At 35.1% G+C, this 21,180-nt stretch overlaps 1 protein-coding gene across 1 annotated transcript in view; it reads left to right on the forward strand.

Annotated features, from left to right (window-relative positions):
* Positions 1 to 401: 401 nt before the first annotated feature.
* LOC127852636 (hormonally up-regulated neu tumor-associated kinase homolog A-like) overlaps positions 402 to 21,180 on the forward strand; it is a 37,892-nt gene continuing 17,113 nt past the window's right edge. The window contains exons 1-9 of the mRNA XM_052386590.1: positions 402 to 610; positions 5,301 to 5,593; positions 6,349 to 6,404; positions 7,384 to 7,537; positions 8,633 to 8,760; positions 10,982 to 11,074; positions 14,218 to 14,507; positions 14,774 to 14,960; positions 17,122 to 17,636. Coding sequence (XP_052242550.1) covers positions 422 to 610; positions 5,301 to 5,593; positions 6,349 to 6,404; positions 7,384 to 7,537; positions 8,633 to 8,760; positions 10,982 to 11,074; positions 14,218 to 14,507; positions 14,774 to 14,960; positions 17,122 to 17,636 — 1,905 coding nt within the window. The 5' untranslated portion in view covers positions 402 to 421. The remainder of the gene's footprint in view (positions 611 to 5,300; positions 5,594 to 6,348; positions 6,405 to 7,383; positions 7,538 to 8,632; positions 8,761 to 10,981; positions 11,075 to 14,217; positions 14,508 to 14,773; positions 14,961 to 17,121; positions 17,637 to 21,180) is intronic.

Raw genomic sequence — 21,180 nt, forward strand, 5'->3', positions numbered from 1 at the left:
TTGTATAACAGTTCGGCGATAAGTGTTTACAAATATGTTTATGTAGATTTTGGAATAGACTAAGGGGTTAACGTTCTCAATAAAGGTGCGATTATAGCCGTCAATGTCAACTAAATTCCGCGACACTGTCATATGTGCTCAATTCGTTTGAATTGCATGCTAATACACACGTTATATCTTTTACTGGTTCATATATTTAATGAAATTCCAACTGAACAGGTTTGTAGGTTTGTTAAAAGAACTTCTTTGAGAAGATAATAGTATAATTTGAGCATTCGAACACATAGTTGGATATTGAAACAAATATAGAGTTACGAAAATATAAAAATGACAAGAGGATTTATATAATCATAGATAAAAAACAAACGTTTTGGACCTATTTTTTCAGAAGTGAACCGGTCTGTATTCATGCGCTGGCAAAATGACCGTACTTTCAATGGTTCCGAATGATACGCCACTCCTGCCCGCGAAAGTCATCGATGTACCAAAAGATGTACTGCGCAACTTCCCGCACTCGAAGAAGGTCGGGAACTACCTTCTTGGCAATACGCTCGGCGAGGGATCATTTGCAAAGGTTAAGGAAGCCCTCCATATCCCTACTGGGGAAAGGGTAAGGGATACAAATATTTGTGTTATAACATTTATTTCACAGTTGCAATTCCTGTATAAAGAGCCTAGAAATTGTCAAAGTGAATTCGATGATCCAACCCAAATTACGGTCTAGTGGGCTCCTGTTTATTTACAGCCCTCAATTACAAATAGACATGAAAGATTCGATGTAGATACCGGTAATTTAGCCAGAAATAATTGCGTCATTCATAGAAATCTTTAGCTGATACAACAGTATTACGTCATGGGTCAACGTATAGGTCGAGTCTTGTCGAGCCTATTTGGATGTATAAAATGAGGTGTCCCTTGTCGAAAAATTCATTTTAATATACCAGTAATAATATAACAATTATATAAGGGCCTTTTATTCAATATATATGGTCTCTATAAACAACGGGTACAAACATTGTAGCGATATAACAGTATTTCGTTTATGTATCAAGTAAACTGACGTGATTATAAATGTCCGTGTGGAGAAGAATCGCTTTCATATATATATATATATAATATATATATATATATATATATATATATATATATATATATATATATATATATATATATATATATATATATATATAATTCATTTCAAATACTAACCATTAAATATTTAAGTAGGGTATGCATGTGACATGTATATTGTTTTCTTTACCACAGCCATAACCAAACAAAACAATACGGTGAACGTTTTTTATGTTTTTTTTTACTTTAACAATTCATCTTTGATCGATATTTCCCGTCAGTCGTTTTTGTCTAATGGCGAGAGACAGTTAATGTATTGTATCCAATAGAAAGACCGAAGCGTTAGATTTGTTTAGCTATGTCACATCCTTGTTCCCTAAATAATAATCGTAGCCTACCCGCTAATTTCCTACATGAAGGGCTAATTTCATCGTATTTGTGATGTAAACCTATCCAAAGCTATTTATTTAATCGTTAAACAAACTCTTTGCTTGCATTCTCCCAAGTGGGTTGTTGACTTTACAAGAACAAAGCTGTACCCTCGTCTAGTTCCACTATATATTTTCGTTTTATGACGATTATAAAATCATGCAAATATGACGGCACTTCAATAAGAGAGTCGTATTGAACGGTTAAACGGATTGTCGCAAAATATGAACTGAACTGATAAAAATTTACATGGTTTGTTTATAGTTTTATTTTAAAACGTAAACTTACGTTTGCTTGAACGTAATCTGCGTACAGACGTTCCGTTTTTATTTCACCTATTCTTATTCAATGTTAGAAGGCGTAAAAGTTGTTTGTTTCCATTTAAACGTTCAAACCTTTTGAGACGACCCTAAATATGTGTTTGTATTCCGTGTTGAATGTTCGAATTTTGTTTTTACAAATTCGATTAAATTCATTGAATCAACATTTTGTTTTGATAAGGTTTGCTACATTTGATAAAATTAAATAAACAACAAGCTTAAAATCAGCAAAAAATAATTAAGAATATTACTAAAATTTCTTCACGTCTTAATATACTCATATTTAAGAGGTGAATCGTTAAACATTAACGTACAAGAGTTTAGCGGACCCACCTACCCTATTTAGTGTTTGTATAAACAAATAACTGTTTTGGTCTTCATTGAAACATAGTAATTCCAGTACATTTTCATTTAAATTTATATTAACATACATATATATGCATATTATAAGTCGAAATCGTTCAATGTGATATCTGCATTACACTGTTTTCAACAGCGGTTATATTACCTCCGACTTAACCCATTTATGCCTAGTGGACTCTCCCATCCTTCTAAATTGGATCAATTTATTTCCGAAAGTAGGGATGTCTAGTATATTTATTTCTATATTTAGAATATTACTTACAGAAATTCCTTTTAGCAAACAGCACAGACCCTGATGAGACGCCGCATCATGCGGCGTCTCATCTGGGTCTACGCTGTTTTACAATGCCTTTTTTCTAGACGCTAGGCATACATGGGTTAATAAGATGGGTTCCTTTAGTATCAAGTTCATAGTAAAACGTTAACGCTGTTTTACGTCTGATATCGATGATAAATCTCCAACTGACTGTCACATTGACCCCGTCCACTATTGATTACCGAGTCAACATCAGAAGTTTTCCTGTCGCCCTGTTCACTGACTTATTTCCCTAACAGGTACCCGGTTACTAGGAGAGTACTAGAGAGGGTAGTTTTTGGCCTAAAATTTTATGTTAAGTTCCAAGGATTTCATGACAATGCTAACTTAAATATGAAATCGATATTTAGTTAAGAAGTTTTGATAATCTGGTCCCTGCTGAGCCGTCTCTTGAGGTAAATGTCCTTGCACACTGCGTTTGCAATTAAAATCCCAATTGAAGTAATCAAAACCTTCTCTTAAATCAAGCAAATGAACACTACAACATAAAAGACGTCTGCTCTGGATAATAACTTTTCAAAATTGTGAAAATGGTGATTGACTTCATGCACACGTGCAATCCCATAACATCAATCAAAGCGCTGAAGGCACTGTAGGTGTTCGCTGTTGTAAAATGTCGTCCTTGATTAGCTTGTGCGCATTGCACAGGCTAATCAGTATGCACATGCTTATCTTATTTGACATGCATTAAGCCCCGTTTTCCCTGAAAGCAGCCAATATGTACAGATTTCAATGATAAACATTAGACTGGCCAATCTCGTCTTACAAGCTGTTAAACACTATTAGTCATATAAATCCTCTGCGGTGTACCAATGGTGAACTATAAACATGCAAATGTGGTGGTTACCTTTCCTAGCAGACGCTATATATAGCATTTGTCGTCTGCTGCAACAGGCAGTGGTTGTCTTTCCATACCGTACCTAAGGCTTCTAAGCACATACTGATTTGCAAAATATGGTCTGTAACATTAGTGTGAGCACTAAAAAGGACTTGCGACAAAAGATTAATCTTTCTTGATCTTTTCCAACACTTCTACGGTAGTAAATAGTCTTAAGTATGTTGTTTAGGTAAGTAAACAACAATAACGACAACGTCAACAACAACAGCAGCAACTGCAGTAACAACTTTAAAAACTACACTACCATAACATCTACTACTACTACTGCTACTACTACTACTACTTCTACTACTTCAACTAGTATTTCTATTTCTGCTGCTGCTGATCATCATCATCATCAGCAGCAGCAGCAGCAGCACCACCACAAGCATCATCATCATCATCATCATCATCATCATCATCATCATCATCATCATCATCAACAACATCATCATCGTCCTCCTCCTCCTCCTCCTCCTCCTCATCATCATCATCATCACCATTATCATCATCATAACTTCGTCTTCGTCGTCGTAGTTGTAGTCATAGTATCAAGACACCAACGTTTATTACAAAACAAAAATTGTTTTAGGCCATGTAGTATTTAAGCCTAATTAAGTTTTTATCACGCTTTTTATATCGTTAATCGCAGGAAACACAGGATAAAATTAACAGATTTTATAAACATCACAACATATGTTTAATAAGTGAGGATACATTTTGTTCTGAATTAAGACACTCTGTATCAATAATTATACAGCCTCATTAGCTGCTATCAAATTGGATTTGGTCCTCATTTTAAGGTTTAAGTTTTAAGACTTTGTGCTTATTGCATTCTTTAAAAGGAAACTTGCAATTTTAGGTTAAATTTGCGTTTAACTTTGCGGTTGCACTGGTTGACATTTGGCATTTTATAGATTTTTCCGCTGAATTTGCTTGTTATAATTGTTTGATTCGTTATTGCTTCAGCGGCAAATATCTAAGCTTTGTCTGGAAGCCTAATTTTAGCAGAATAATCGTTTTAAAATAAGCCATAACCCGCGCGAACTTCATCTTTCGTTTGTGTAGCTTTAATAAAATCACATTGTTTTTCTAAAATATCGATGAACTCATGGTTTTCAGATGTTGTTCTTCGCGTAAGTAAACGGATATTTACCTATGGGAAATTGCACGTTCAATGAGAGAAAATCTCAACGGTTGTTTGAAATACAGATTAAGAAATTAATTTAATTTTTCCAAACTGTTTTTGAAATCCAATATGCACAAAGCAATAAACTCAGTCGCTGATTGTGAATAGTACCAAGTGAATAGTACTAAGTACCATGTATTTGCATGTGATATTTGCGTGCAAATCCATACCACATTGAGTAATAGTCCAACTTTTGATTAAGACTTCTTTATAATCAAGAGCAATCAAGACATGTTTTTCAAAATTTAACTATAGTATTAACCTTAATCCACAAAAAGTGCAACCGTGCTGTACTTCCTTAAGGCATACATAGCTCTTTTCCGTGCCTCTCAAAAATGGTAGAACCAAATATAACTTAAAAATGCTTACCTGAGTTCCATGGACAAAATAAGTAACCCGATGTTCATATAGGCAACACATACAGAGAAATGATAATCGTAGTCTAAAAATAGCATGAAATTCACTATAATTTGAAATGATGTTGTTGTTGACATGTCCGAAATGTAGGGTATAATATTCGTGTGTTTAGTTTTCATTTGGATATAGCGTTCGCAGTTCCAGAACATAAACTAAGAACGTAGTTTTAAACGAAACAACACATACGACCTATTACCTCATACATTTGTCAAAATAACGACACTCGAAACCTGTTCGCACTGTGTGGATATGATTAATAAAAAACGTGTTTTAAATTGTGAATCTGTTTTACTTTTTAATGTCAACTTAATATCATAGGTGGCCGTGAAAATAATCGACAAGAAGAAAAGTCGCGAGGACTCCTATGTTCGGAAAAACTTACGGAGGGAGGGGAAAATCCTGCAGATGGTTCGCCACTCGAACATTGTACAATTACTCGAAATTATGGAGACGCAGAACAGCTACTATCTCGTAACCGAGCTGTGCAGAGGCGGGGACTTGATGGACTATATTTCGCAACGACGAAAATTGCCGGAACCGGAAGTTAAGAAATACATTCGCCAAATTGTGTCTGCTGTGGACTACTTACATCGGCTGGGAATTTTGCACAGGTTTGTCGTTAACATGCCTCTGTCAAATTTGAAACAATATTTAATGTTATAAATAGTAAAATTAAAATCTATATGGAAATGTGTCATTTGTGTGCGGAGATTACTCAAAATGTATCAACAATTTAGTTCAAGTATCGAACTTAAATGACCCTCTTTCTATGTTGTAACCAAATGATACTTATTATATATAAAATAATGTAATGTGTCAATAACCAAAAACAAAAGCAGAATGAGAAATGTTTAAAAAAATGTTTTGACAAACAAGTGCAATTATAGCTAACCTAAGCTCATAACCATTAAATAATAGTATGTCTGGCGTCCTTTATGTTTTATTTATTGATTAACTGATCTATATGCGATACGATTTTCCAAGTTTGTAAACCAGTTACTTGAAGATTCACCAAGGCTATGCCGTTTGCTGAATACAAACTTTGCCATTATATTACTGGTATATAGCATAGACTTAAGAGTATTGTTTGCGCTGACACATTGACGCTCATTTCTATTTTCTTCATCTAATCGAATGTGTTCTTCATTCTTGTTTTCATGACGTCATCTCCTCCTTTGAAACCGCGCGTGTGTGTCAATAAAGTTAGATTGTATTCCAAGGTGATCAAATATCCTGATCTCTTACTTACAAGCACTCATTGAAGTATGTCGTAAAGTAATAGGATTTTCCCATTCTTTTTCGTAATCAAAGAGGTGTTTTTATCGTATCAGCGTGCTTAAATTAATTAATTGTATGTTGTTTTCAGGGATCTGAAAATAGAAAATCTTCTAATGGACGAGTTCAAGGACATGAAAATAATCGGTGAGAATTGTTTAGGCCGTTGTTTAAAGGATTATAAAGATATTTTTAAAACTATGACCTATTAGAACTATAGATCTCCAAATTAGAGCCTATTTCTGTGTAACAATATCGAGTCATGTGTGTGTCAAATACTGTATATCGAGTCATGTGTGTGTCAAATACTGTATATCGGTGCATCAGTAATGCTAATGGTAATAAGTTTACAGCTGGTGCATCAAAACTCAAATCATGTTATGTAACTCACACACTAGACGTGCACTATTTTATTATTATTATATTATGTTCTATGTTTTAATAAAACATTTTTGTTTGTATATGTAAACGTGATTTGTATTATTTTTTTAAAGTATCTTTGGTATTTCGTCATGATCGTTTCGTTAATTGCTAATTTCATATAAATGAACACAACCAAGAGAACAGAGAGTTTCTGATAGCAACAAACTTAAAGTACACGCCACAAAGGTAATAAAATGAAAGTAAAAATGGTCACCATACTGCGAAAGTATTCGACATCGTGAAGTGATTTATTGAAATTCATTAAAATTTCATTTAAGGTCTCACACATCATAGACACAGGATCAATACTTTGGTAAATATAATTATGCAATAGCCAGTTATATTGAAGTGAATATACTATAGACAATATGTGCAATACATTCAGAAACAACATTTATTACATATTTAAATAACGCTCTGGGAAACGAGGCTTTATGGAAGTACGTAAAGTGTCGTCCCAGATTAGCTTATTAGGTCCACACAGGCTAATAAGGGGCGACACTTACCACCTTAACAGGATTTTTAGTATGCAGTGAAATTCTGTAAACGCAACATACCATACAGTGAAAGAGTCATCCCTGATTAGCCTGTGCACAGGCTTATATGGAACGACACTTTACGCACATGCATTAAGCACTTTTTTCTCAGAGCGATTCTTTACATTTTCATATCAGGAATGTTTTAATAAAACATTGTCTTGCAGATTTCGGCCTGAGTAACTGTGTGAAGCTCGTACCCACGAAAGACGGACCGAGAATTCAGGATTACTGTGTCACCCAATGCGGCAGTCCAGCATACGCAGCGCCGGAACTGCTCGGCCGCCGGAAGTACGGACCGCAGGTGGACATCTGGAGCATGTGAGTAGGGAACGATGTCTCCGCACAGTCGTTGAACAACATTTTCTTATATCTTGAAATTTCGATTGACATACAGGAGGACTACGGGTTCATTTGTTGAAGGTTGTTTGCTTAATCTTTTGGTAACTTGTTTTAAATATTATGCTTACATTAATTTGATACGGAAGATTAAAAATACACACACATTTTAAACGGCGGTCGTTTGACAACTTAACACGATAATACATATTTCTTTCCCGTTGAAGTGTTGCAAAGAGAACCGATCAGAATCAAATGTGTGATGCTGTAAAACATACATTGTTTATTTTCGCTGCTTACTCCGAATTCCATACACACCGGTATCTATGCATACTTTACTGATTGGTCATTTGGGGTCCGGTGATTCGCGCGAAACAAACGAACTTTCACGATATGTTCATGTGTCTTTTTCGAGAATGACGACGTCTTTCAGCGCCTTTGACTGCGTTATGTGAAGACCAGGGTCCCAGCATGAAAATAATGAACTGAAGTTAACGTAAAATAATAAAACTGCTTGCTTTCAGTAGAATAACGCACGCGTTGTTTCGTACTCACCGTCACAATCTCCATAGGTATGGAACAAATAGGGCGCGAAAACTATTCCATACATGTTTAATAGTGCGGTCTCATGGGGCGTGCTCAGTCAACAAGACAGTATTGTTATTCGATTTTCATAAATACCCGATTACTTCCCAGAAGGAGAGGGGGGGGGGAGACGTAGATAAAGGCCGCTGTTTGAGATATTTTAGAAAAGAATACAACCGACAGTCATTATTCCCAATGTAAACGTCCAACAGCATCAGTTTGTATAACAAATAGTTTTTACTGTATATTAGTCGTTCCAAAGACAATGCTAGCTATTGTCGAACATGAAAATCAATTGAATCAGAGCAGCAACCGGTACAAACTTTGCACAACCGCATTTTCGCAAACTTAACAACTTTTTCCTTTGAGGTTTGCATATTTTAGATAAAGTATGCGATACAATGCTTCTTTTATGAGAGTGTATTGATGGTTGTTAGAAACAGGCGAAACCTATTTAATGTATTATCCTGTTGCATTTGACAAATGTTGCAGTGGCGTGAACATGTACGCCATGTTGACTGGGAACCTTCCTTTCACCGTGGAGCCATTCAACATCAAAATTCTCCACCAGAAAATGATAACTGGACAGATGAACCCACTTCCTGATGGGACAACTAGAGGTAAGATAACAGGCTACATTCTACCCAATATAATACTTGCGCCTTTGTGTATAGATACGTATTATGTATTGCCTTCGTTGCTAGATAATAAATTGTATTGTATGCGTTTTCACCAGTCTTAATAATTGTACTCAGAAGAGACCTTTGACAATTTGTAATTATTGAGACTAGCATTAGCAGATACATGCTTTCAAAGATTATATCCCGATTATATCCCTAAAATAATAAAGATACATTGATGTATTTCAAAATGGAATACAAACAAAAAGAAACGGAACACACAGTAGTATATTTAATCATTTTACGACAAAAAAAATCTTATTCAAGTGTCCAGTTATTGCATGACTTAAAAGCATAGATTCAACAAAAATAGTATGAGTAATGTTTCTTTTATTTATCATAAAGAAGTGTAATTATGCGAGTCTGATTATGCTTGTCTCTTGTTAGCATACGCGGCGAGTTTGAATTGTTCTGTGTTACTGCTAACCACTTATTTCTCTGATGACATAACCATTAAGTGTGTTTAGTTAATTCACATAAATACACGACTATTCTTTGTACATGCTTTTGTAATAATATTAAAGAACGAAGCATACCGGCTTTTGTGTCACCGGAAAAAGAGTGCATAATAATTACCAAAGACGCATTGCACCGAGGAAATACAATATAACTCATGCAAGATGTCCTCCCCCGAGGATATACAATATAACTCATGCAAGATGTCCTTCCCCGAGGATATACAATATAACTCATGCAAGATGTCCTCCCCCGAGGATAATTTTATCACAAGAAAACTGCATAGTAGTGATCTTAGTAAATGTTGGCAGATTTAAATCATTAGCAGAAAAGCAGAATGACAGCAATAATAATTGCTCTGTTTATTTCGGAGATTTCTATTATAAGATTAAGTGTTACATATTTATGTGATTCTAAGTTCATTGAACACAATTGTCTCATGGATACCAGATAAATAGTTGATTGATCTTTTCTTCCGTTTTTTTTATACGTTAACACCTGTTTAGTGTGTTTTTTAACTACTCTGCATCAATTTTTAAAGAACAGCCCTCCAATCTGAACAGCTACCATACCCAATCATCTCCACAAACGCAGCATTATCAATATCAGCATCCGTTTCATCAGCAGCAGTAAAGGAGTAGCAACAACATCACAAACATATAATATATCATAATCTTTCCCATCCATTATAGGTTACAATATACTAAATAATCGTTTAATGTAGGGCTGTACTCTCTAAAAAAATATCAGAAATATCATAGTTGACTCGAAGGCATGTTAAACACTTAAAACTATTGTTCGGGTTTTATCTTTCGGAGATAATTGTAGGACATGAATAGGTGTTCATTACTGGATGCCTGAAACTTGGAAACTACAGTAAAACATTGCACTGAAAAGATTACATTCCACTAAGGAACGGCCGAAAAAAAGTATAAAAAACAGTCGATTTTGATTTGTGTCAAGTTCTTTCTTGCATTGTACATGACATATCTTTTTTATTGCATAAATCGATTCCGCTTAGAATGGCCTTTAAGAAAAGGTATGGTTATGGGGGTCTCTATGTGCAAAATGTTGAATTTATTTTTTTTTATTTTTTTTATTATATAGGGAAATTATTTGGTATATTGTGACCTAAACGCAAACCAGGCCCAGTCACAAAGAAGCTGTATTTACAGAAAATCACCATTTTTTGGGTGGGTTATTACGCGTTTTGGCAAGTTTCACGGAATAAATGCGTGTGTTTCATGAATTTTAGGAGCACTGCGAGTTTTTAAGAAAAACAAGCGTTTTCAGAGGAAAATAAGAAAACAAATCGTAGACAAACTCGTCTTGAGCATCTCAAATCGAAACAATTTGAGCTGAAAGAACTCATAACCCGTTTTAATCGTTTTATACGTGTTTTTCTACGTAGCTTGTAACAATATTCCAGTATTTTGACCGATTGTTAGTATTTACGGTAATATTTTTACTCCTAAACGCCCTTTATAAATCAAAGCTCCGACCGCGAAAGTCAGATGGCTTACCAGGCGTTATAATAAAATGCATTTTCATGCATTTCTACGTGAAATATCGGTCTGAAATTTGCCATGCACATAGAAAATAGGTTTAAAAGTATCGAGAAGTGCTTCATTTTCGCGATGTTAACAGTAAATGTTGTCTTATACGCCAAAATGAGTTATCCGCCTTACCCATTTATCTTCTTTAGACTGCCGTGACCTCATTAAGAAATTACTAAACCCCGACCCCGACAGGCGAATCACGATGGAAGAAGTTTTGCGACATGCGTGGATCGCAGAAGGTAAATTATTTTGTTTGGGTCCCTGTCTAGCACAGTTTTTCACCTTAATTGGGCTTTATCAACAGCCAATAAAATGCTGTTGAAAATTCCCGCTATTTGGCCCGAATAAATAACTGGCATTTTCGCAATTGCGAGAAATAAAAGCCAAGTAAAATAGACAGCATTCAGCTTTAACTTCTAAAAGTGTTAAATTGTAAAACGAAAACTGGTGTACTATCTGTGTTGTGCGGTATAGAGTAACTACGGAATCCGGATAGGGTCAAGTTGATTGTCGCTGTCGACCTTCGAGGTCGATGCACGACATTCAAGCGACGCACGATATGACACTCGACATTTGAAGTCGACATGCGACAATAATCAAGATTTGAGTGTCGAATATCGCGCTGGGTTTTAGAAGAAAAAAAATATTGCAGAAAATCTTGACTGTCGACTATCATATCGTACGTCGCGATGAATGGTGCGTGTCGCTTTGCATATCGACTTCAATTGTCGTGTGTCGACCTTCGAGCGCGACACTCGACATTTGATCGACGCACGATACGACGCGCGACATGTTATATGACACCCAACACTATATCGAGCAAATGTCTCGCAAATGTCGCCTGTCGACCTAAATTTCCCTATCAAATCTTGATAGTCGCATGTCGACTTCAAATGTCGAGTGTCATATCGTGCGTCGCTTGAATGTCGTGCGTCGACCTCAACGGTCGACAAGCGACAATCAACTTGGCCCTATCCGGATTCCATACGTAACGGATGAACGCAGTTGGGTAATCTCCACTTTTTTGTACATTTGTTTATATGTAACATGCACATATTTTATGGTTCTGCAACTTACACGAGTATACGTGTCGGTACAATGAATTACTTGTATACGGCATTCCTGTCAAAATGTCAATTTGGTTTCACTGCCAAACATGTATTTAGGTCTTATAAGAAACGTATTTTAATTATGTAAAATATTCATTTGCACATAAAAACCACGATTCGAAAGAAGGCTTACACGAAGACCGGACACCACCGTCATACACTGGTACTTTTCGATTGACTGAAGCAGTTTTCAAATAACACCTGGAGCGCTTAAGTTTTGTGGTGGACAAGGCGATGGATCTCCATCTTCAAGCTTGTTTTCAGATATATACCGGTACCTTGGTTTGGCGTTTCTCCGATAAATTGCAATCTACGTTCGTCATCGAGGAAATGCATGTGGACATACTGTGGCTTTGTTCCGAAAAAAACAATCCCAGACATTAGTCATAACTCTTTGATCTTAATTATTTTAGAAATAATTGTTTGTAAAAAAAGTATAAAAAAATAAACTTCATCGCCGTATATCTTGTTTAAGGACATTTCTTCTTATGCTTGTTCTTAACGTTACTTTTATATAATCTCGTCATTCAGACGTTCCGGTTATGCAACAAGTTAATTGACTTTGTTAAACTTACTTTCAAAGTATAGCTCTTCAAGTGGTCTGCTTGAAAGAGTGGCGAACTGTTAATATGAACTTAAAAAGGCCTTCACGACCGGACCATAGTCTGTGGCGGGAGGTGAGGGGCCTGTACGGGCATAAGCTTTAATTGTAGGAGGAGGTTAGATTTAAAGAGTGAAGTTTAATTACACTGAGTACACTATATATTAACACCATTTATGAAACGTATCTATATCCGTATATGTGCAAAATCAGGAAACATTACAAAACATCATAGTACTTAAGTTAAAAGGGGTTTGAGTGAAAATATGTCATAAACATGTGAACAGTAATCGTAACGTCAACGCAACTACTTATATAAAGTAAAATTTGTTTATTTTATGTTTTCCGGTGGTTTATAGAGAAATATCAGTAAATTAAAACTGATAATTTCACTGTTTCAAACAGTGAAAATTATCAGTGAAAATTATCGATAAGTTTCACTGTTTACTGTGAAATAGCGTCATTTTTTTGACGAAATGACGCCATTATCCCAGCGAAATTCGTTAGTTAAACTCTTTAACAATGTATATAAACTGTGAAAAAAAAGCTTAAAATAAAAAGATTTTTTTTCGGATTCGGTGGAATATCGATTTTAATTCACTCGTGATCATAGAAAATTTATATTTTCACTCGTGGCTGCGCCACTCGTGAAATTATCATTTTCTATGATCACTCGTGAATTAAAATCGATAATCCATCGAATCCAACAAATTTCCTCTATATCATCCGTACCCCAGTTGCTGGACACATCAATAACACTTCTTTAAATAATATATGTTCTGTTAGCAGCTTTCGTCCTCAGGCCACGTTGTTCACGTTTCTTGATGATCGCATAAACAATACCTTTAATTTGGTCAAACGATATATAAAAGAATTATATCCGCCATACGTTATCGTTGAAGATCGCGTTTGATAGAGATGTAACAAAACAGCATTGTCGACAGGCGATCGTAAATAAATAAATGCCTTTTTTCAATGACATAAAGAAAGGGAATACAGAAACCTGTTAACGAAGTACGTGAATAAGTTATAAGCACTTCTATTTTTTCGGATTCTAGATCATATTTACATTGTGGTGTGTTCGTAAACACGTCTATACGATTATTTCGGGGTGTTTTTCTCTCCCAAGATAGTTTTGCATTGAGGTGTAACGCAACCTCTAGTTATCGGTTGTTTTTACATACATTATTTATACAATCATAAAATGATTACCTTGTCAATTGCCTGCACGCGAGGATGTGCTCCGTAATTATTGCATTACAAAACGTACTTGTAATGTGTTCGCTGTAAATAAGTTCATTTAAAATAAAGCGATTTCTTTAATAGACCTTATTCAATGGCCACTGCATTATATTTCTCTGTATTTCTCTGTCAATTTTTAGTAGCATGTCACATGTGCAAATGATGTAAATAAGTAATAAGCTTAAATACATTTCATTCATTTTTTTTGTCCTTTCACGCGTTCGCATATTAAATATCACCCTTAGTTTATTAGGGATTTATAACGGAAATATAATTTAATAATTAAAACTTTTTCTCTATATAAAAGCCTGCAAATGTTTAAGAAATACATTAACATGTTTTAAACATAAATTATGTATTATTAAAAAGAAATGATTTATAGTTATTGTTTTAAAAAAACCCACCACAGACGTCTTATTAACATTTTTAGGACCCGGATGTCCGCTACCAAGAGCTCATTGCCCCAACAAGATGAAAACAGATGACATCGATAACAGTATAATACGTCATATGAGTGACAATCAGGGATTTAGAATAGGGGAGGTAATCCGTTATGTTACCGGAAATGTGCCGAGCAGTGCAACCGCAATGTATTACCTTATAAACCGGAAGTTGCAGAAACATTATGGGCATCTGCGCGCGAGCGGGAAAATTGCAGCCGACAATCGACTTGCAGCTGGAAATAGGAATTCAACCAGGAATTACCATCTACTAGAATCGGTAAACACAATTATGTCAGTAAAAGGTATCAAAGAAGAGATTAAATAACAAAGTAAGAGAACACATTATGGAGCAGAAGAAAAACAATTGGCAATAAAAAGAGGAATAAACAACCACACGTTAATTATCCAACAAATATGTGTTTATTATCCATAAAACATTTAATAAATCAAATGATATGAATGTAAAATGCAAACACATAATACGAAAACACATACATAGAAAATAAAGAATACTGTCATACTGTTTTTACTGTTTTCCGACAGAGACCTTGTACCAGTCTTCAACGGAAAACGCCCGTTCCCGCTGCTTCGAATGTCGTGACGTCACCATCTGGCAGCCCCATCCGGACCCCTGTGACGTCACCAGTCAAGGTTAGGGACACGGTCGGGAGTCAAATCGAAGCCGAAAGCACCGGCGGGAGCAGTAAAGACACCGAATGTGAGAAATCAGGTAAAATAAATTGTTGTGTTATTTTGTAAGTTTTAATTTTTTTTATGGGATTTACTATATTACGTCGCATGACGTTTTAATATAATATTACGCGTTTTAATAAAATAATCCACGCTCATTAACATTATAACAAAATTATCGGATACATACTATTTACAGGACGAAAAACTGTGTAATAATACGTAAATCGGTATCGTCTAAACACTGCAATAGTTTAATTGTCTGAAAACATAACAGTGGATATAATATTTACAAATGTAATTATTTATACAGTAACCTAAATTTATCTTGACTTTTAACGGAAGGTTTATGTAAAATAGTATTATGCGCATTCATGCTTTCTATTACTTATGTACAAACGTGTGTAAATATCTGGCTATAAAAGCGAAACTAAATGAAAATAGTGCTTTGAAATTCAAGGAAAACCTTTTCTCAACCAGTATATGCAATTTGAAAACCACACTTTACAGTTGCTATTAAATTACCTATGTTTAAATAAAATCTAGGAGTAAATCTTATTCGTGATAGGAATGAGATATAAGAAATACGTCTGGTGTGTTTACTACTACTATTTTAAATGACGTCATTAGTACAAATAATAAAACAAGTTTTGCGCCAATTATGGCTGGTTATATGAATACTTTATACAATACCTTATGGCACTACACATGAAATACAAACGGCTCTCCTAAAGGAAATAAATGGGTTAATTGGGTATAAATAATAATGAGTGGCAGTCCACGATGTTCTTAGACACGTGGGCATGTTTTGCCTGACAAAAATAACTCTAAGCCTCAAATGTATGTTCTGTTTTTAATGTAATTCAATAAAGCGGTGGTTTAAAACATGAAACAGTGCCTTATACGGAAGTAAAACATATTAATGACTGCATATAAATCATTCGTGTGTTTCTGATTGATTCTATGTGATTATTTCTGATGCAGAAAACAATATGTTTATATGAACTACTGATACATAACAAACATGGTAGCATAAACTAAATATAGTCATATCTGTCTTTGTAGCCTGTTTTGCGTGTATTATTCTCTAATATATAGCAGATCTACAACGTTGGCTAAAAGGCAAATTTGTCTTGCATTTTCATACAGGATATCTACGCAACTACCACCGGCGAAGAATCCTTGTCCGGAAAAGTAATATCCGAATTGTATCGCAGTACATTAGATTACCCCCTTCTCCCCCATTTTCCGCTACGTAGCAGCCTTTTTCTATCTTCCTCTGCATGCGACATAATGGTTGTGATGTACATGTTATTGTTTTGAACGCAAATAACAGCATCAAGTAAAATAGTGTATGAACTTTGTCATTAGTCATAATTGTGCATGTTTGGTGTAAAATGAAGCAGTAATTATAAAGTAAACGTTATCAAAGAAACGATTTAAGAAAATAAATCGGGACGCATACAGTTTCACACATTTCACCAGGGCCTGGAGGTAATAATTACCATAGTTCTGAATAATTATATGTATACAGTTGCCTCTATAAACAACTGCCGTGTTCCATTCCGAGAAATATAAATGGCGATTTCATTGAATGCACATACATGGGCTTGTGATGGATAACTTTCTATTCCTTCAGCTCTTCGTTATTCTCATTGCAAACACCAAGAGTCACACACATGTTTTCAAGCATGTTGGGTCCGTGGTTTTTAATCATGTTCAGTTCATTATTTGCAAACAATATTTTTGTTTACAATGAACTACTGCGATACATAAAAAACATCCAATTTGAATCTTTTTGCAAACACACACTTTCTCTTTTTCATACATAAACACTGTTTACACATATAACAGTCGTTTCGATTGATTTATGCATGTCCAACGAATAAAAACTATAATGTACATTTTGTTGATGTTTCATACTCTGTATTCGTTTACTTTTTGTAGTGTTTAGTTAATTACAATTATCAGATTGTTTTTGGTATGTTTTTATTAAATTAATGCTCGCATAAAACGTTAGAAACAATGTTTCCTTTTTTCGAGCTTGTCAAATGTAATTAAGGAGTCAATGATTAGCTATTGAACCTATATTGTTATAATAAAGGGTATGCTAGATCTCTCTGTATAAATTATTTTTACGAAGCAAACGACGTTTAAAACAACTACAATAGAGCCTTGACGCATGAGTTATTTGTTTCCAGATGCAGCTGATGACGCTTTCTCAGATATTATGCAGACAAAGGGAACCAACGACATATTCAAGATTCCCAGAGTTCAATCGCCCATCAAGAAGCCGAAAAATGACGAGGTTGTTGATAATCAGCCTGTCGATGCGGAACTGAATCAAACCGTGTTGCCAAAGGTTGCAAACAAGAATATGACGAATGGTCTAAATTCCGCGACTTCAAATTCCCTCAAGCCTGCTCTTGCAGCCAGTGAGACTGTTGAAATTAACGAGACCGATGTTCACCTAGATACTAGTCTTCAGCATAAACCTGGGAAGAGCTCGGCAACGAACGCTGTCAATGAAAGCGATGAACCATTTCGACCACGAGCGTCAACTTTTCCAGGAAAAGTCCAGCGCCCAAATGTTAAAGTAGAAAAAACATTACCACACACAATCACCATTGATAGCGGTGAAAATAAAACAGTGACCTCACCTCGAAGTAGGTTATATAGGCCCCATAGAGAAAATATCGGCTCTTCTCCTATTCCTGTAAGTAGGAGGGGGAGCGTACCAAACAGGGACCACTTACAGTCTCCGACGCATATGATAACAGGGACTAGCTCCAATAAAGTTCAATTCAGAAAACAATCCGGCATTCACCGAAGGATCGCTTATGTACAAAAAAGCAAGGAATTACAGGAAGAATCGCATGATTCAATTCAAGACGAGCTCACAGGAGGCATAGGAAAACATTTATTATCGCGGAAATCTATGACAAATCGTTTTGTAAGGTTGTCAAGAAACGGTCCTAATTTTAACCGTAGAGACAATTCATCGGTTGTTGAGCATTTGACTGATCTAAACCACGCCCACACACATCGCCCAAATGCCTCACTGAATGTCACTGTCAATAACAACGTTCGTTCTGCTACGCCGAAGTTTCCATCTTTGACGCCTTCCATTGAAACAATCAAACGATAGCCAGATACTGGTACTGTGAATGTTTTGAGTGGATTATAAATTCTACATTATTACAATTCTTGATGTTCTTTAAACTTTCGAATTTGAAATAATTTAATTCATAATCGTGAACAACGTGTTTTCACTAGCACGTTACGGTTCTTAAGAAGCCTAATGTGTAACTTGACGACTTATTTTTAAGTCATTTTAAGTCGCCATCCAGGTGTGTGTAGTAACAGCCCCAAAGGTTGCCGCGAGTCTTTTAATTGCATCTAATACTGGTATTCTATGATTAGGCTCGGATTTCATCCCTGACGCACATTTCTTGCTAATACATGGACACAATGGATTACATTGTGACGGGTCATTAACCTTTCGAATTAAAACCGAAGCTGTTATATGCACGGTACATGTATATGCGTTAACGTAACGTATAAGTTGGTTTTACTAACGTTCTATTATATACTTTTGTAGACCTTATCCAAGGGACTTGTTTAATTGTAAAGCTATGAATTCTTTATATTTACGAAACATTTCATATTCCAACCTTAAAGTGTTTTCCAAATTTATGAACTCATAACTAGGCATCGTAACGTGTTAAGAAACTCGAGGTTGCTAAACGATATTAACATCATTTTCGCTGAAGCGTCTGTAACCATCATTTTATATAAACTGGCAAGCTCGAACACAACTTTAAAGTATGCAGTTATATAGACGTATCCGGGATGGGCCACGACGATTTTAAACTCTTTCCCAGCTGTTGTTTACGCATTATTTGCAATGAAACAAACAACACAAACACAACCACGTGCTCTTTTTTGAAAGCAACGAACCAAAAGCTTGCACCCGTTTTAATATAACAATAGATTGACATGTGTTGAGGTGTTAATGCAGGCAGGTGCTTTCTGAGATTAAACTTTTTGTGGAATGTTTTGCTATTTTATAGTTGGATTTAGACCGATGCCATTGATACGTTCATTTGTACAAACGAAGTGCAGTTATAGTTGTGACAAAACATAACATACATCTCACTTCCTACACAAATTACCTAATCCGATTGGCTTAGAGCGGTCACTCGCCCATGGTGTATTTTCCATACATCCCGAGTAATTTCCATACACCCGAATAATCGAGTAGTCGGTTGCGATATAATCGTTACACAGTAAGTAACTGATGGTGTATGGGATATACAACCTCAGTACTTTAATACCATACGAGACCATCAGTTACTAACAGTGTAACTAAAAATACACCTCGAGTTATATCTATTACATTTATACGTATCTATAGTGCATTATGTAAATTCTTACACACAAATAAAAACCGTCAGCCTTTTTTAATTGTCAACGTTGAAACATTTACTAAAAGCAACTATCGTTTGGAGGCGTGTGGTCTGTTCAACGGAGCCCTATATATTTTGATCTGAAATTAAACGTCATTTTCACTGTCGTAATATGTTACCAGATTGTTAAAAAAGACCAGTTGACACCTGTCAATAAAAAACTAAGTTGACAAATCATGCTTTTGTATATGTAGAAGTAGAACAAAGGTGAGATGGCTTTCTGACGTCTGCTTTTTTGAGTCATACTTTTGCTAAATATTTTATTTTCTTACACATCAAATATGCTGATCGAATTTCACGTTTGTTTCAAATAAATGTATTACTGTACATATAATGATCAATTAGGGGATGTAAAGTATTCAAGCGCGTGCATTAACTGTGATCGACATTATAATTTTTACGTAATTATATGTTATTATGATAATTATATTATGTACTTAATATAGTTAAACTATTGTTTTATTATTTCACGTGTTAATGTTTTTCTGGTGAGAATATGCAAATAAGAATAAAAATGAATAATTGCATATTGTTTTATTACTTATTTAAAACAAAATTAACGTTGACAAACCGATATTTTGAAAACAAACACACCACACTTGATTTGCTTCTATCTCGTTCTTCGGAATTGTAAAGTTTTAAAAATACATTTCCATGTGCAAATCATGGAATCATGAACGTGCTATTTATGGGGTTGTGTGTATGTTCATATCCTTTAAGATATTAATGTAGTAGATATTTGATACAAATGTTACTTCATCATTAACCAATTTATTCACAATATGTATACCCAGAGTCGTAGTATTGAAACTTTGCTGCATGTGGCTGCACTTGTCGACTGTGAGCTGCTATGTGAAATGCAGGAAGAGCAACTGTGGGATGCACACAGGTGAACATTCAACCTCACGTTTCTTATATATAAAATGTTAATTATTATATGGTCAAAAAGTAAACAATAACAAATCAATTCTGTTAAGTATTCGGTGATCTAAAAATAAACGCAACTTTATTGATCTATGCATGCATTGGTCGGCAAATACCTACTTGGGATATTCCCATAGTCCGATTTCGCCTTGATATTGTGTTTGTTCTTATACTAACACCAACAGTACTATGTGCTTGTTCCACACGCTACATGTGAGTCGATTCTGAAATGCTGTATGTGTGGGAAAATGTAACACTACACAATCTGTGGAAAGGCTTCGGCTCTGTTTATATACACAAGTAAATAAATTAAATCAAACGGTTTGTCTATACAAAACAAAAATTAAACGTTTGGGTAAATCACAATTTATTTGACAATGAACTTGTTTGAAATATTCAATTTTTGGTACATTTCTGCAAATTCAATGTTCATTCTCCTCTTTGGTTTGATACACATGATATGGTAAAGTTCACAGACATTGGGTTGCATTCCGCATCATCCGAAGTGATTGAATATCAAACGACGTGAAAAGTGTTTTTTATATAATTCTGACTACATTTTTTACGATGCTGCGAAGGAGCTCGTCTAAGTTATCATACCATGAAACAATTCTTCACAATGGCGACCTATGTAAAAGACCAAGCCAGTCCGATTGAGATAGCTCGATTTTTCTAATCGGCATACCTCGCTGATTATCATTGATAAAGGTGAAAGACGCTCAGCTATAAATAGGACAGCATATTCTGTGAAAAAGATTTAATAATAGTTTGAAAACGTTAATTTTAAATCAGTTATATTCAATTCATTATATGTTTATAGATCAATGAAACAACTATGCATTTTCTGTATTGTATTTGATATTTGTC

The sequence above is a fragment of the Dreissena polymorpha genome, chromosome 12, assembly GCF_020536995.1.
Source record: "Dreissena polymorpha isolate Duluth1 chromosome 12, UMN_Dpol_1.0, whole genome shotgun sequence".
In the NCBI taxonomy this organism is placed as follows: domain Eukaryota; kingdom Metazoa; phylum Mollusca; class Bivalvia; order Myida; family Dreissenidae; genus Dreissena; species Dreissena polymorpha.